Source organism: Watersipora subatra, chromosome 6 (assembly GCF_963576615.1).
Source record: "Watersipora subatra chromosome 6, tzWatSuba1.1, whole genome shotgun sequence".
Lineage (NCBI taxonomy): Eukaryota > Metazoa > Bryozoa > Gymnolaemata > Cheilostomatida > Watersiporidae > Watersipora > Watersipora subatra.
In genome coordinates this window covers 60,959,286-60,976,955 of record NC_088713.1, presented here as the reverse complement: position 1 = coordinate 60,976,955, position 17,670 = coordinate 60,959,286, and the positions used below count along the sequence as shown (strand labels likewise).

The following is a 17,670-nucleotide window of genomic DNA, read 5'->3' as shown; positions in this document are numbered from 1 at the left end:
ATAATACAAATACTATATTATCATTTTTATGTGACATAGAAACCAGTTGCATAGCGCCGTGGTCAAGTCTTTTGAAGACCTCATCAGACGAATGGTTTGGAAAGCATTCTACAAAAAAAATTAAAATGTCTAGCTGTTCCCTGAATAAATGGGTCAACGGACATTGCATTCTGGATATCCTGGACAATCAATAGCATTTGTCAAGGTGAACATGTGCAGGTGTACCCTTTACAAGCAGATAGCTGCTTAACAATGGTAAGATGAAATCCTAAGGGAAAATTTAAAAAATCATAAAACAAGAAAATTAAAGATTGCTAAGATATAGCCAATCATAGCTTAGCTTAGGTGCTACTTTCAGGTCTCAAGTAGCTAACTATACACATACAACAGTAGCTAGCTATACTATACACCTATAACAGTAGTTAGCTATATTATACACATAACAGTAGCTAGCTATACTATACACATACAACAGTAGCTAGCTATACTATACACCTATAACATTAGCTAGCTATATTATACACATAACAGTAGCTAGCTATACTATACACATATAACAGTAGCTAGCTATACTATACACATACAACAGTAGCTATCTATACTATACACATACAACAGTAGCTAGCTATATTATACACATAACAGTAGCTAGCTATACTATACACATATAACAGTAGCTAGCTATACTATACACATACAACAGTAGCTATCTATACTATACACATACAACAGTAGCTAGCTATACTATACACATATAACAGTAGCTAGCTATATTATACACATAACAGTAGCTAGCTATATTATACACATAACAGTAGCTAGCTATACTATACACATATAACAGTAGCTAGCTATACTATACACATACAACAGTAGCTATCTATACTATACGCATACAACAGTAGCTAGCTATACTATACACATATAACAGTAGCTAGCTATAATATACACATATAACAGTAGCTAGCTATACTATTATATAACTAGATCAGTAGCTATCATATCGAGTTTTTTAACAAAAGCCAAGCCTCTGACAATCACCTCAAATGTAAGAGAAAGCCATATACCGTTTATCGCACTGCTGCAGAACTTTATTCGTTTAAATAATATATTTTTGATACAATCAATAATCTTTCTTGTTAAGCTATGATATTTCCATATACATAATTATTTAGGCTTTAAATTTCAAGCATTAGTAGAGATAAACCTTGTGATTTTAACAATCCTTGTTTGAAATGCCTCAGTTTTGTAAAGAAACACATCAGAAAGACTAAAAATGGAATCGTATAATAATCAACCAACCAGACACAAGCTAGAGAAGAAGTAACAAGTACAAATCATTTGTGTAGTTGATCATAGATATTACAATGTTATTCATATTCCATAAACGCTGCCAAATGAATGAGTAGAATCATCTAGCAAAGCAGAAGAATAGAAACTAAATCTAAAACATTCTTATTATTGGTTTCTTGACAATACTTTCGTCTGGCTTAGAAATAGTAGCACAACTCCGTATAGCATGGGAGCGTAAGACCTTTATTTGAATGCCATGGAGCTATATTTTTCAACTCGTCCACTATAGTGGTGCTTTATTAGAGGTGACATTCAAATGAAGGGCGACGTTGTATTTTTCAAACACCTTGTCAGAATTTTAGGAAGATAAGTTTAATCCTTTCACTGGTGAAATGAATGTTGCTTACATTTTGCGCTTTTCTTTGGCGATGCGACATTTACTCTTCAGTCAGTTCAACATTAACTCCTTTGGATGCAAAAAATTTGCTAACTTACCTCCAACTTGTAGATCTCTAAATAATTATGCACGGAAAAGCTGATGCATGTTGCTACCGGTTGATACATATTGCTTGCAATTAACCTACGATGATCTTATAGCTAGCGTTGCAATTTGTTGGAGCTTTAAAGTTTTTCATTTTATTCTAAATTTAAAAGCATATTTTCATTTTATAACTATATTTAACAAGGTTGCATAAAAGCCCATTGTACTCATAGATATGGGTGCTACAGTTCGCAGCCAAAACTGGCTGTTTATGTGTTTGTGTTTTATATGTTTATGTTTTTTATGAATAGGAGTTACGAGCGTCGATCCATTATAAGCCGAGTTCAGACTACCACAATGATATTATCAAGTAATATGCTATAATCTGCTAATTTATAAGTTATATAATAATAATCTGTCAAATCCTACAAATATATATTCAAGAACAAGTGACATAAACAAATCGTATTTATTATACATTCAAAAACAAAAGTTAACATTTTTTAAACAAAAACATTAGCAACGCTTGCTCAGCCGGTTGCGTTCTATTTGTTGTTTTTGTTTGGAACCATTTCATATTCTTCTGGCTGTTGCAATATCTTCCACAGCGTCTTGTGACCTCACTTCTTCTGCACAGCTGAACTAGTCGATATTAGCATCCAAACAACTTTTATCAGAGCAGAATTTCCGTGCGATGCAATTTAGAAAATATAATTCTTGCGCAAATAAAGCGAAACCGCTTGTAATCAAAATAGCCTCAAAATCTTAGCCTCAAAATACGTAGTAGCACATTTTTCACCATAAATGTGAAAGCTTTTCCCACATTACATCGAAGTATCAAGACCGTGTTAAATAAGGAGCTACTATTAGCCTGATACAGTTACTAATTGTTTCTATGGTGTTGCAACGTTTTCAAGTTGCGGGCGCATTCAAAGTTTTTATAAAAAAACTGTAAAGATATAGAGTTAGAAAACGGACTTCGATACGAACAGAAACAACAAACGAATTAATTGTTATTGATGTAATTGAATCATTATTTGTCTGGTTTTTTGGACACTTTTCTACTGATCATCTGCTATTACGGGTTCGTAAAGATAAAAAATGTCCAATAATATAGGTCAAATAGAAGTGACATTCAATTAAAGGGTGGCACTCTAATTTTCAACTCTTCTCCCACAGTGACACTCAAATAGATGTGGCGTTCAAATAAAGGTGGCATTCAAATAACGGTGGCATTTAATTACAAGCTTTATGGTAACTCTTTATAGATGTTATCATCAGTAACAATGTTCATTCAAAGCAGATCTGATCTAAATAAACTACACAGAAATGAGAGCATAACTCCATATAGTCCTTAATATCATTGAGAATGTTCATGGACATTAGATTTGCTTTAAATAAACTACACAGAAATGAGAACACAACTCCATATAACCCTTACCACTAGTGACAGTGTTCGTTTACATCATTCACAATTGCCCGTTTCCAACCAAACAGAAAATATCCTACTCCGGCACCGAGCACGATTGAGAGGCCAATATATACGTTGAAGGTCATGACCGCAAGCATAAGGAAATAGCTGAGAGTAACTTGTATGACGTGAAGGACACTCTGAAGCAGGTGATGACAGGTGCACATCCTTGCCCTGCATAACAACACTTCATAGGTCAATAAACCAGTGAGTAGCTCATGAAAAAATACTAATCAACGAATGAAAGTTATCTCCCCAATGTATAAACAATTATTTCATGACTTGGAGAGATTAAATGAGGGTTATCTCCCCAATGTATAAACAATCATTTTATGACATGGAGAGATTAAATGAGAGTTATCTCCCTGTTGTATAAACAATCATTTCATGACATGGATAGGTTAATATTCCAGTTAATCACTTGAAACATTTGAATACTGAAAGGTTGAAACTCAAACCATGCAGTTTATCAAAATACTGCAGTCTTCACTAAAACAGGTTAAAAACACAATTATACGGCAAAGGAAGGGAAACCCAAGAAACTACAGTACATGCGAGAAATATAAAAATATTTTACATTAATATGATTATATTCTATAGTTTTGAGCCTACAAAAGAGTTATTGTAAAAATAAACAAACCGGTTGTGATTTTTAATTAAAAATTAAATTTCATTAAAACATGTGCCAGTGCTCAGACAACATCTTTGTATAAATAGGAAGCAAAATTGCTAAAAGGTAAAACATTTCAAATAGTGAAAGAGGCGAGCGAGCCATGGATCACATGAGACCTTGAATTAGTGCAAAATAAATAGCGAAAACCTTTAGTAACAGAAAGGAGAATGACAGAGGTGGGTGGGGCTTCAATGAGTACAATGACACAGCCTCGATATAGGAAACCTGGCAAATTCTAACAACCTATGCAATCATTGAGAATGTGTGAGAACATGTTACAGATAATGTAACAGCACATGGCATGCTAAAGAGTTGGTGACAGCACATGTCACAAGAGGTCATTGATGATGTGACGGCGCAGTGTCACAAGGTCTGTTATAGAGAATGTCGCAACAAATGTCATATGGCATGTCATAGGTGATGTGAAAGCATTCATCACAAGGCCTGTCATAAACAATGTGACAGCCCATATAACAAGGCGTGTCAAGAGAATGTGATAGCACAGGTCCTATGGCATGTCATAGACAATGTGACAGCACATGTCATATGGCGTGTCAAAGAGAATGTGACATCACGTGGCATGTCATACACAATGCTGCAGCACATATCACAGAACATACCGTAGCGGTGTAATACACAGGACTTGCTCGCACTGTCACAAAACTTATGCTTGATTTTAGTTTGTTTACCAAGTAGAAATCTCGACTGCAAGAGTGAACTCACCCTATGGAATTCTCCCCTGCAAGAGTGAACTCACCCTATGGAATTCTGCCCTGCAAGAGTGAACTCACCCTATGGAATTCTTGACTGCAAGAGTGAACTCACCCAATGGAATTCTCGACTGCAAGAGTGAATTCGCCCTATGGAATTCTCACCTGCAAGAGTGAACTCACCCTATGGAATTCTCGACTGCAAGAGTGAACTCACCCTATGGAATTCTCAACTGCAAGAGTAAACTCACCCTATGGAATTCTCACCTGCAAGAGTGAACTCACCCTATGGAATTCTCGACTGCAAGAGTGAACTCGCCCTATGGAATTCTGAACAGCACGAGTGAACTCACCCTATGGAATTCTCAACTGCAAGAGTGAACTCACCCTATGGAATTCTCGACTGTAAGAGTGAACTCGCCCTACGGAATTCTCAACTGCAAGAGTGAACGCACCCTATGGAATTCTCAACTGCAAGAGTGAACTCACCCTATGGAATTCTCACCTGCAAGAGTGAACTCACCCTATGAAATTCTCAACTGCAAGAGTGAACTCACCGTATGGAAGAACCTCTTGTTTTAGAAGTATTATAACTGCTGCCCGACGCTCCCGACTTCATGGACCAAACAAGGAGTGTCTCTCTATAACAAAGAATTTAGAGAGTTATAAAAAGAATGCATCAACAGCCTGCTAAAGAGAGAAAATAAAATTATCCATTTTTAAACAAAAAAGAAATGACAGACTGCCATGACGAGCAGCGAACCTTAATAAATGCCATAGATGAAGTTTTGGAGATATTTGGAATGAAAGGCAATCACTTCTTTACACCAGCGATTAGTAATTCATCGCTGTTTGGTTTGCTTTATAAATCTCATGATAGATCTATGGTAGCAAAAAACTAACACAACGATTCTAAAATAAAAATATTCAAAAATTCTTTATGTAAGTTAAAAACTTTAACAAGTGTTAGAAAATTGAAAATGTGTAGAACTACAATCAACAAAACAAATGAAAACAAAGGCAAAATGAGTAAAAAGAATAGCCACTTTGTGTAATATAGCTTAGCAGAACTATGTGAATCTTGGAGTTAGCTACTCAGTGAAACAGGAGAAGATAAATCTAAAGTACACTATCCACTGATAAAATCCAACAGGTAGACAGACTACTGTAACAGGACTATGATTCCTGCATGTGATTAACTGATAGCATTGCTAATCAAAAACAAAGGGCTCATTTAGATTCTCTACCCATAGAGGTTTGCATATGGGCTATACAACTGACATTTAGACTTTTAATTCACTAACAATTGTAGAATTACGAAATAATTTTTTGCGATGTTTAGGGTAAACAATGGTGACCTACAGCCAAATAGGCCTAGCATACACTGGGGCAAGTAGACCAAGCAAACACTGCATACCATGTGATGTATCATTGAAACCGTGGCCCGAGGTATTTGTAAATGGTTAGTTGGCAGAGTAGGATAACTTCACCCTTGCCGTGTGACCGCCATTTTTTGTGAATGCGAAAAGCGTTCTAGTGAATTCATTTACCCTAATCACCTACACCCTATCATCACTTGATAGAATACTTCTTGTGTTGGTGGCATAGAGAGGACAACTATAAGTTCCAACTCTTGAAAAATGCTCATCTCGTACCCCTGTCAGTTATAAATATATTTATCACACATAATAAGGAGAGAATGAAGAATTCAACAAGACATAAACCTTGTCCTTCCAGACACGATCATTATAGAGAAGTGACTGTTACAGGAGATATCACATCCTATGTAGTAGGAAATGAGACATGGATATTAATGGCTCCCATAACTCCAGGTCATAAATAAATCACTGACGTCCTTGTGCCAATTTTTTCGCATCAGCAGAGACTTGTTGGTTCATCTCCAGAAGATAAAGCACCAACACGAGGGGGCAATCAATCAGAATGCTATCACCATGAAATGACACTCTGAAGTTGTTGGTGATAACAAGCAATACTAAAGTTGTCCGTGATAACAAGCAACACTAATCGTGTGAGAACCAAGAAACTGCCCAGGCAATGCCAACTATGATATTGTTAACACAGAATATGTATTGAAGGATCAGATAACATAGTAGGCTTGATAAAAATCTCCTGTAGACCCATGTAGACCCTATGTAGACCCTATGTAGACTTTATGTAGACCCTATGTAGAATCTATGTAGACCCTATGTAGAATCTATGTAGACCCTATGTAGACTTTATGTAGACTTAATATGGATTTTATGTAGACCTTATGTAGGACAGAAGACACATTATAGTGGCCAGACAAGTCGAGTGTGTACGTTGCTGTTCTTCAATAATACTAACGCTGCTCGTATGACGTTAGACCATGAAGCTACTCAGTGAGAGCTATATTTGACCATACTTCCCTATTTGTGTTAGTTACTAATTGTTTTGGTAGGCCTTGCATGTTCAGTAACATTACAGCACTCAAGAAGTACACACCCGTACCTTCAGGTAGGGGTGTGTACTACTCTCAGATTTTTCTACACACACCCTAGAAAGGTACAGATAACAAAGCTTTAAAAATATATACTGTGGTACGGGGGCAGGTGATAAGCATTTGTTTAAGTCCTATGTAGCCAGAAACTTGGATATTCCCTACATACAAGTTTTGATGATATGTACTGAGTAGATAACATGTGAAAATTAAAAAAATCTGTCAGAGAAGGAAGAACACGATAAGCAATCATTTAGTACTACATATATATACCAGCAAATATCCGGCTTTGCATTGGCATTAAAATACTGCTTATAAACAGTGGCAAGTAATGTCGTTGCCTGCCACTTACCATTAGCCTGGCACATTGTCAATGACTAATTTGAGTAAGCTAGTTCCGCATTGGTAAACTTACTAATAAAAGCCGTGAGAGCAAGCTTTAGTGACATTGGGTAACTAACACAGACTGCTATGTGGATTTTAACGAACGTAACGACTCATATCACCTAATGAATTCATTGCATCTCGCGTGGCTCAATTGGTAAGATTATCACCTGGTGAATGGAAATTCCGAGATCAAATCCAGGGGGAAGCGGTTATTTCATTCCTAAATTTTAATAGCTATAGCTGGACACACAGAATGACAGACTTTGAGATTTATATATATATATATATCTAAGTATATATGTATATCTATATATAAGATATACATATATACTTGGAGTTACACTTTTTTCATGCCACTTCCGGCGTTATATGGCCGACATGGTAATTACTCTACAAAACATATTTAGCCTACACTAAGTGCATTTTTTATAAGGCAAGTGTTCAGTTATCATAGCCTATATCATTAAGCTATACAAGGAAATCTTGAGCTACAGCTGCTAGTAATGTATTACCATGTACATACTTATGGCCACTTATCCACTGTCAACATACCCTACCTCATGCAGTTATTGTTTACCCTTGTCTACACTAATAAAAGTAACAACTACTGTAATTATTTTATAATTGTAAGCGGTAGGCCTTACCCATCTCCTAACCCCAACACGTAGGGAATTTCAAAGCACCCTGAATGGATGAGTAATAACTCTATGCTTTTTCATAGTGCCCAACTCTCAGGCTTTTCAAAGACTACCAATATGCAGGAATGAGCTGTACTATTTATTGTGGTACAAGGTTACTTAGCTAAATCTAAAGCATAGTATATGGTGTGCAAATCCGGGTTTACAGAACAGATCCTAGATGGGAGAGTGACACAACTGAAAGGGTTTATGAGATGGAAAACAAATTAAAAGCTCATCAAAAAGAAATCAGTCACACAGTAATGTGAAATATCTCGGTTTCGCTTCCTAATGCCATCCATAGCAACCAGTCATGTATTCGAAACAAAGCAACTGAAGATATGGCGTATAGAAGATTGAACGTGATGATGCCCTGACATACAAAGGGCCAATATATAGATGACATGACAAACAGGTGGCAAGACATTGAGGTGACAACGACATAGAGGTGACAACGACATAGAGGTGACATGACATATAAGTGGCATGACATAGATGTGACATGTCATAGAGGTGAGATGACATAGAAGTGACATATATAAACAATAGTAATATATAAATGACATGACAAACAGGTGACATGACATAGAGGACATAAAGGTGACATGGAAGTGACATGACATGAAGGTGGCATTAATAAACGGAAGTAATATGTAGACAGAGTGACAAACAGAGTGTGACAGAGCAAACTGTAAGTGAGGTGAAGAAAAGAAAATAATGCAACCAGCGTACACTAGACAAAAATATAAAAGGTATCGCCAAGAGAATCTGGTAGTGTCACCGATTTTTGAATAAAACTTCAGATGGTTTTATTTCGAAGTCATTCATTGTCATCTCAATTATGAGGCTCATTTATACCTGAATCTTTGAACAAATTTACTATTAGATAGATTATATATCTTAAAGAAGACCCTGCATTATGACTGTGTGTAATTTACAAATGGTACCACCTTGTTTGTACCATCTACTGTTTGTTTAGAACAGTGGATGTTCTCTCACTGACAGATATGTTAGCTTATTTTGCTAAGATTGTTGGATTCACAATACTGAATGGTTTAACTGCTCCATACATCACTGATATGTTTCATTTCACAAGTACCAGATATTCGCGGCATGATGTCTTTATTTTGTACTCACTAAAAGATGTACTCAACAATTGTATGTCTAATTCTTCTAATCTTTTGACCAAATAAATTAGATGCATACATAATCTTAATAGTTTCAAGTCTTCCTTGTATGAATATTTGTTTTTGGGTTTATAACACCAATAAATAATAAAAATAATAAATAATAAAATAATAATAATAGCAATAATAAAAACTAGTATGGACTGTCCAATACAAGTAGTGTATATATATATATATATACGTGTATATATATACGTATATATATATATATATATACGTGTATATATATATATGTATATATATATATATATACGTGTTTATATATATACACGTATATATATATATACGTGTTTATATATATATATACATGTATATATATATACGTGTATATATATATATACGTATATATATATATATATGTATATATATATATATATATATACTCTAGCTGAATGCCCAATGTTGCGCGTGTCATAAAAAAAGTTTTTGCACAGAAAATTTATTTTTGATCAACATATACAACATTTACCATTCTAAATTTTAAATGAAGGTGTTTGTTTATGTCTGTATCTAGTCAACGCATACTTCAAGTATTAGAAAGCTCAAGGTATAGCTAAAACAGATTATTGAAAACCATTTCTTACTTCTTATGCAACACATTCGTTAAAGATTTAAAACAGCTTATGATCAGCGACAGGTAATATTAGTAGTTGCCAATGGCTAAGGTTTTTACCCAATGAAATTGAGTACAACTTAAGCTAGTCTAAATCTTTGCTACAATAAAAGCCATGTCTGTCCGAAGTCAGCTAAGAGCGTTAGGAAAGACTTGCACCTCTTAAGAATTGAATCCATACATTCGGCGGATGCATGGATGTAGAGCCAAGCGAACTACCCCTAAACCATGCAGCCACCTTGCCATGGCTTGGAATAGTATACTTATAATCATTAAGCGTCATGATCTCTCACGCAATCATGATCTTCAAGCATGCTAGAATAAACAATTATTCCATGGTATGGCAAGGCAGTCGCGTGGCTCAGTGGTTAGCACGCCTGTCTGCAAAACCGGTGTTTTTAATTCGTAATTCCAGTACAAAGTGGTTTTTCCATTCCCAATACTTCATCGCTATATTGGGACATAAGACAGACACTCACATTTATATACCGCAAATTCTGGCAGACAAGTCGACCCGGCGTATTAGTCGAGATCTAAAGTTTGGTTTAAAAATCCTGGTTTGAACATGTACCTGCATATAAGTCGACCCCTTTGGCAGAAATCGTTCGATCGCTAATAGTTCAGTCGGCGTCAAAGGCGGGTGATGTGTAGCTGAAAAAATAGCATTCAATAACATTTTGTTTTTGTGACATTGGCAATACGTACAACAACTAACAAAAGAATGAGAGATGACAGTTCTAGTGAAGACCACAAGGCATAAAAAACAATACTTAATCATCATATTGGCCCGCCTTGCCAACAGAACGAAACTGCCACCTTTGACAATTCGCACGTTTTTAGCAGAAAAGCCAGATCGCAAGACAGATTTCTGTCAGGATTCGTGATTCATGCACAAGAAAAAGGATGATGCACGATAGTCATATGCCAAATGGATCACCGAAAAGTGAGCTTGTGGGCAGATACTACAAAAAAAGAGTTGAATTCGAAAAAACACTTTATTCAAGAAGAGAATCCTAGCGATGATGTGAATGGTGAAGAATGAGACTTTGTGTTTGATCCATCTCATGTTTAGTAGGATTACTACTATTTTACTATTTTATAAATAAATCCCTATATGTCATATCATTACAAATAAATACTTCAGCGAATATGTAGCTCAAATGCTATGAATAGTTGTACTTGATTATTTACAAAGCATAAAACTTTGGATTGTCTTCTTTTATTGCAACTAACAGTAGTTAAGAAGAAGACAACTACTTCTATCTTAATTTGTTGAGCTCATGAGAATCTTGTATGAATGCTAACAGAATACTGCCTGATCGGGTCAAGAATTCCCTAACAAAATGCTTACACAAGGAATTTTGATCCCCGAAACAAAAATGTTGTCAACCTAAAAATTTTAAAAACTTGCAAAACATTCTCACTTGCAAAATTTCATAAAACTAATTTTGCAAGTGAGACTGAAAACGCTGCTTCCTTAGTGCATCATTGCTTTAATGCACCTATTAGAGATCATATCATCTCTAATATGATGCAGTTTGCTGATTGGAATGAAACCAGTTTTTGCTTAAAAATGGCTAGATTTGAGTCGCTGATGTAAAAGTCAATATCTGAATTGAAGATTGAGGTTCAGAATAATAAAAAGTAAGAATTACCAGGCAGACTTCATGGTCTCTTCATTATGATACTAGATGATGTCATCAACAAGGAATATTTAGGGAAATACATGCCTGACCTTCTGCTGTTGAGTAATCACTCCAGTACAGTACAGTAAAACCTGTACAGTCAAACCTGTACAGTCGAACCTGTACAGTCAAACCTGTACAGTAAAACCTGTACAGTCGAACTTGTACAGTCAAACCTGTACAGTCAAACCTGTACAGTCAAACCTGTACAGTCAAACCTGTACAGTCAAACCTGTACAGTCAAACCTGTACAGTCAAACCTCTACAGTAAAAACTTTACAGACAAAACTCTACAGTCAATCCTCTACAGTCAAACCTCTACAGACAAAACCTCTACAGACAAAACCTCTACAGACAAAACCTCAACAGTCAAACCTCTACAGTCAAACCTTGACAGTTCAATACCGACAAAATGGTTTTATATTGTGTAAACCAGAAATCGTTGCAAGTGACATGTACAAGATAACTCCAAGTTTGTGGTCTTAACCATTGCTCAATGTACACCAACTTTCAATGATAGAGTTCACACCGAGAACCTCAGAGATTGTTCACAAGGAATTATAAAATTATTTTATACAGATTACTATCCGTGTCTTAGAATGGTGGCCTCAAGATCTGAACTCTGTGGTGGTAGGAAAACCAAAGCATGAATTCTCATGGCAGGGCAGTATCAGCAATCTGAAGGGGAAATTGTAAGCTGTGTAAAATTCTAGACTTTAGAGACCGGGTGCCCAGGCTAAGTAAGTATTAATGGTGCGTACCGTAGGACTTTTAGGCCTTCATATAGAGCTGTGGCTATGGCCAGAAATACACAAGCCAAGGCTAGCTGCCACGTCTCATTGAGCTGCCAAGATTGGAATAGAAGGTAGCTCCCCTTCCAGTCGGTCGTAAAGTACATCTAGAAAAAAACAGCTAAAAATTGAGTAATAACTATGGTAGCCAGACTAGAACTAGGTCAAGGTCAGCTGCGTGAATCACAGAATTCCGACACTGTACAACTTTTATTTTGTTCATTTAGATGTTAAGCATTATCAAGTTTAAAAATATTTTGTTATTTGAAATTCTATTTCAGTTTGTCTACCATATTTACTACTTTTCGGCACCCAAAAGATCGGTCATTCAGCATCGACTTTTCTCCATAGGTGATATTTGCCTGTCAGGATTGATCTCTAAATTCTATAGCAATAACTGCATCAACCCAAATGATTATCGATATTTGCTGGCATAATGTTAACCTGTGTTTCCGATCTTCCAATCAATCAACTTTTCACTGATCAAATTTACGTTTTGGATCACCAAGTTTATCCACAAGCTTAGCCTTAGGTTTACGTAAACAACCATCTCATATTTTGTCGTAGATTTTGAATAGCATCCAAAGCTCAGTACATAAACAAGTCTTCCTCTAGTCGAGCAAAAAGTGCTACAAGTCAGGCATGTTTACTAGTATGTAAGGCTGCAAGAACAAACAACTACTGCTCAAAGGTGAGACACATGTAGTTACCTTTGACAATAGTCAATATATCAACAAGCCTACAATTTACACAATTCCAGGAAACCAATCCATGCAATCAGAGAAGATCGTGGCGGAGGGACCTGCCCTTAGTAGAACATAGAAGAGTATAGACAATCTTGTAAACATTGTTTCATATAAAGCCTCACTTCCGGTGGCGGCGCGCAATAAGAAAATTTGCATACACTTACATTGAGCTGAATTTTTTTACATGTTTTGAAGGTTAGCACTAGTGCTAAAAAAATAAATATTGACTGGAGGACTTTTATATTAGTCTAAACTAACAAAGAAGTTTAAATTTTAATAATAATTAAAGAATTAATTATTATTCAAAAAACAGATTTTACTAAGTATTTCATATACAATTTTGAAGTTTTTTTTAAACATCTAGGAAAGTTACTGAGTTTGGTATAGAAAGTATGCCAGCCTAACATAACTCCTACCGATCTTGCCATTTCAGTGCATCCCTTGAAGTTGTCTATTGGCCAGACCCATTGACAAATTCAGCCTTAGGGTGCAGTTAAGCGGCATGTTTGCCATAAATTCCATGTCACCTTAAACCATAAACTTTTGTTCCCGACGTCAGTGTCATTTTTCATGTGTCATGTTCCAAGGTCTTCGTTGTTGTTTACTATTCGCGAAAGACATGCAGTGTTTTCATAAGAATGGCCGCCAAGTGCTTCCATCTCATGCTCATGCTTTAGTTAATCAATGGCGTTAACATTAAGATTAACAATGTTTACAGGCGTTAACATTGTAATTCTTATGTCTATGCTTTGTGGAGAAAAAATGACCTCATGTCACAGCTTTGAGCTTGCGTCATGAATTTTTGGACTCAAAAACTGACTTTTTCTCCTTGAAACATCAAAATCATCGCTGAAAAAAGCAAATATCATGATCATATTGTTATATGTAATTTATTAGCTAATCTTAGGTAATCTATTAGTTATTCTTTAGTCCAAGACATACCATCATCTACAAATATGAGTTAAGTCACGTCAGAATTGCTAAAGCACGAAAATCAGAAAATTCTAATCTTAGCCTTAGTTTTTATGACTCATATAAATTTTGCAAACACTTGGCAGACAAAGTCTCTCATGTTCAGTTGCACCTGGAAAAATAGTCCAAGTATTTTCTACATATGCTCATCAAGTATTGCACAGGAGGCCGCATAAGTGCATTGCAGACAGTAATGCACTTTTGTACCTTACATCATTGATAAAATTGGTTTTAACATAAATTAAAATATGATAAAAGGAAAAAGTTCATGTTTTTTATTTAAACATGGTTTTCCGTTATATCGGTTAAGTAAATTAGCATTTACTTAACACAATTTAAAATAAAATATAACAAGTACTATTGAACAATAATTGTAAAGGCTTGTAAAAAACTTTAAAATGAGAAATAAAACAGAAATAGATATAATTGATGTAATAAAACACCTAATTACTCTAAAACCTCTATTTGAATGCCACTTCCAATTGATCCCCACTATATAGGAAGGGTTGAAAAATAGAGCGAGATGGCATTCAAATAGAGGTTTTACGATAAGACCCTAAATACTGGTCTGTACCAACAACAGACATATTAATAATTTTCCTAGTGGTAAACCAATTTTCGCTGCATACTTTCCATGTTTTGTTTTTTAAACAATTTTTATGCAAAGCTTAAAACATAAATAAATGGAGAAAAATGAAGCAAGGTCTCTCTCTGCTATTACTAACCTGGCTAAAGATGGACTTACACAAAATTTTAAGAGATTTTATCAGAAAGTATCGATATTTTCCTACCATTTGTGATTGTTTTAGATGTTTGAGGTAATCTGACTACCAGGATGTTTTAGAAATTAAATTTAACAAAACTTGATCGCGGTTAAATCGCTCAGAAAAAAATACGTGCCAAAATGATGTCACTTGTATTGCAGCTGCCTGTCTCATTATTAATATTGGCTATTGCTTTCAAGTTACAGCGTTACGCGTCTCTATTCTGTCAGTCTCTTTGACGAAGTGCAACTATAGACGTCATAATCACTTTCATTTCAATCTGATCGTTTGAACTGCAATTATGTTTTATCAATTTCAATCTTGAAACATCCTGGCAGTCAGATCACCTCAAACATCAAAAACAATCACAAATGATAGCAAAATAATGGTACTTTCTGATAAAATTTACCAAAATTTTGTGTGAGTCCATCTTCAAGGCTTCCCAACAGCCGGGATGTAAGGGCCTATTTTCTGTGATAATGGCAGCGAATATATTAAACTTTACTCAAAGACAGTCGCTTATTTTTGAGTTTATTGTTTTATTAAAAATGCATGAAGGTTGCACCTTAGCAACTCGCCATAAATAATATAATATATTATAATGCACCCATTCGTAATAAGTGTTTTTATTGTTGTTACTCTTGTATATATAGCTTGAGAACTATCAACCTTTTAGAATTCATACTACTCCTGATGGCAGAACTAGTAGTGCAGCTGACATCAGCACTAGTAGTAATGCTGATGTCAGTCCTAGTATGGCAGCCCTACTGCTAATAAATGGCTTGACACATGACACATGTATGATGTATTCTATCATGACACATGTAAATATGTATGATGTATTCTATCATGACACATGTATGATGTATTTTATCATAAAACTGTTTCTTAAAACATCAAAAGCAAGTTTTGCAAGAATATTTGTAGCCAATCGAGACTGTTTGTAGCCTTAGGATCTTCTTATCCTAGATAAAGCTGTTAGACGTCCCGGCCTCTACTGACATACTGTATACCAGTTTCAGTGAAAGAGGGATTGATAGCAGGCAGGTAATGTTGATGCAGTACAGAAGTCTCCTCCTGGATATATCTTGTATTTTACTAATTAACATCTCATTGTCTGCAGTGCATTCAATTAAATCTGTACCTTAGCAGTTCCCTGGAGGTTAAAGGTCAACAATGGCAGCAGCTTTCATTTGCTCCCAACTAATAATGAAAAGATTTTATTCTTTATATAAAGGGGTGTTTTTTTATTTAGGTATTTTATGTATTTTTTATAAAGGGGTGTTACGTTAAATTAATCACCAAGAGTCTGCAATAAGCAACTACATAAGATCGTAGATATTACTAGACTTATTATTATATTATAAATATATATTATGACATTATAATATTAGTTATATATTATATTGTTATATAATACAATATTATATTGTTATATAATAATTATATATTATATTACATTTATATACTACTATGATACATTATTATATTATAATTATATATTATATTGTTATATATGATAAGTTTATTATTGTATATTATATATATATTAATTTATATATTACTTTATAGGCAACAATCCTATTTCAAATAGAAAGGTTTTTCAAATTATACCATACAACAAAATAATAATACAAAAAAAGAAAAAAAGGCAACTGTTTATTAAATTATATATTAACTTTATATATTACTATAATATATTATTCTTTATTCTAAAATAAATGTTTTATATTATTCCTGGTTACTAGCAAGTAGATTTGGTAGGGAGTTGAACATCTAAGAAACTCAAAAAAAGAATATGGAACAGTTTCATGTGCAAACCCATGGGCATTGACACACCGGCTGATGCTAGCATGGAGGTCGTAAATTCGTGTGTATTAGGAGTGCTCGACATTTATACCTAACACCTTATTAATTAACTGATTGGCAGTGAGCATATTTGAAAAATATTTTTCAAATGTTTGAAAAGTTATATTCAGCAAAATTCAGCATATTTGAAAAGTAAAACCAAAAATGCATCAAAAGAAAGTACTTCAACTTATAAAAAAATTTGGTGGCTCGAAAAATCTAAATCCAATCTGAATAAAAACTGTTTGATAAACAAAATATTTAAAAATGGGTAATAAGGAAATGTACCATATTTTATTCTAAGTTCCGAAATAAAAATTGGCCTGTGTAAATGTCAAGGACAAAAGATAATGATCAAATGATGCAAAACTCTTATTTCACCCAGCTCGTCTGGCAATGAAGAGGAGAGTTGGGGACAATTCACCTGATAGTTTCTCACAACTACTGTGCACCTCCGCAATACGACATTAATTAGTGTCGGCATCGCAAGGCGAAAATGTCGTATAGAGGGGTATAGAAACGTATAGAAATTATCTAATGCAAACACTCCTTGACAACAAACATCAAATTTTTATATACGTACTGTACATACATATTAAAAATTAGTAACAAAATAGTACATTAACCTCAGTAACTATAGTTAACTTATAGTTAACCCAGGAACTCATTTCAAGCTTCATTGCAATGGTAATCATTTTCTTTCTTATTCATTAACGTCCCTATCAAACTTAGGACCCAGGGCTAAGGCATTAACGTTATATATAGTTATGTAGTCACATATATATAATATGGCTCATAGTAAATATTATACTAAATGCTAAAATGCACAATAAATTTTCACTCTCGCTTTGCACCAATTTTCATTTCACGCACAATATCAAGCATTTATGAAT

General features: G+C 34.7%; 1 protein-coding gene across 4 annotated transcripts in view; it reads right to left on the bottom strand.

The window, feature by feature from the left end:
* The window catches only part of LOC137398648 (high affinity copper uptake protein 1-like), a 28,496-nt gene continuing 10,826 nt past the window's right edge, over nucleotides 1-17,670 (bottom strand). For all 4 annotated transcript variants that reach the window (XM_068084828.1, XM_068084830.1, XM_068084831.1 and 1 more), the window contains 4 exons: nucleotides 12,418-12,554; nucleotides 5,186-5,269; nucleotides 3,216-3,419; nucleotides 1-108 (listed from right to left, as the gene is read on the bottom strand). In XM_068084828.1, the coding sequence (XP_067940929.1) occupies nucleotides 3,218-3,419; nucleotides 5,186-5,269; nucleotides 12,418-12,554 (423 nt within the window). In that variant the 3' untranslated portion in view covers nucleotides 1-108; nucleotides 3,216-3,217. The remainder of the gene's footprint in view (nucleotides 109-3,215; nucleotides 3,420-5,185; nucleotides 5,270-12,417; nucleotides 12,555-17,670) is intronic.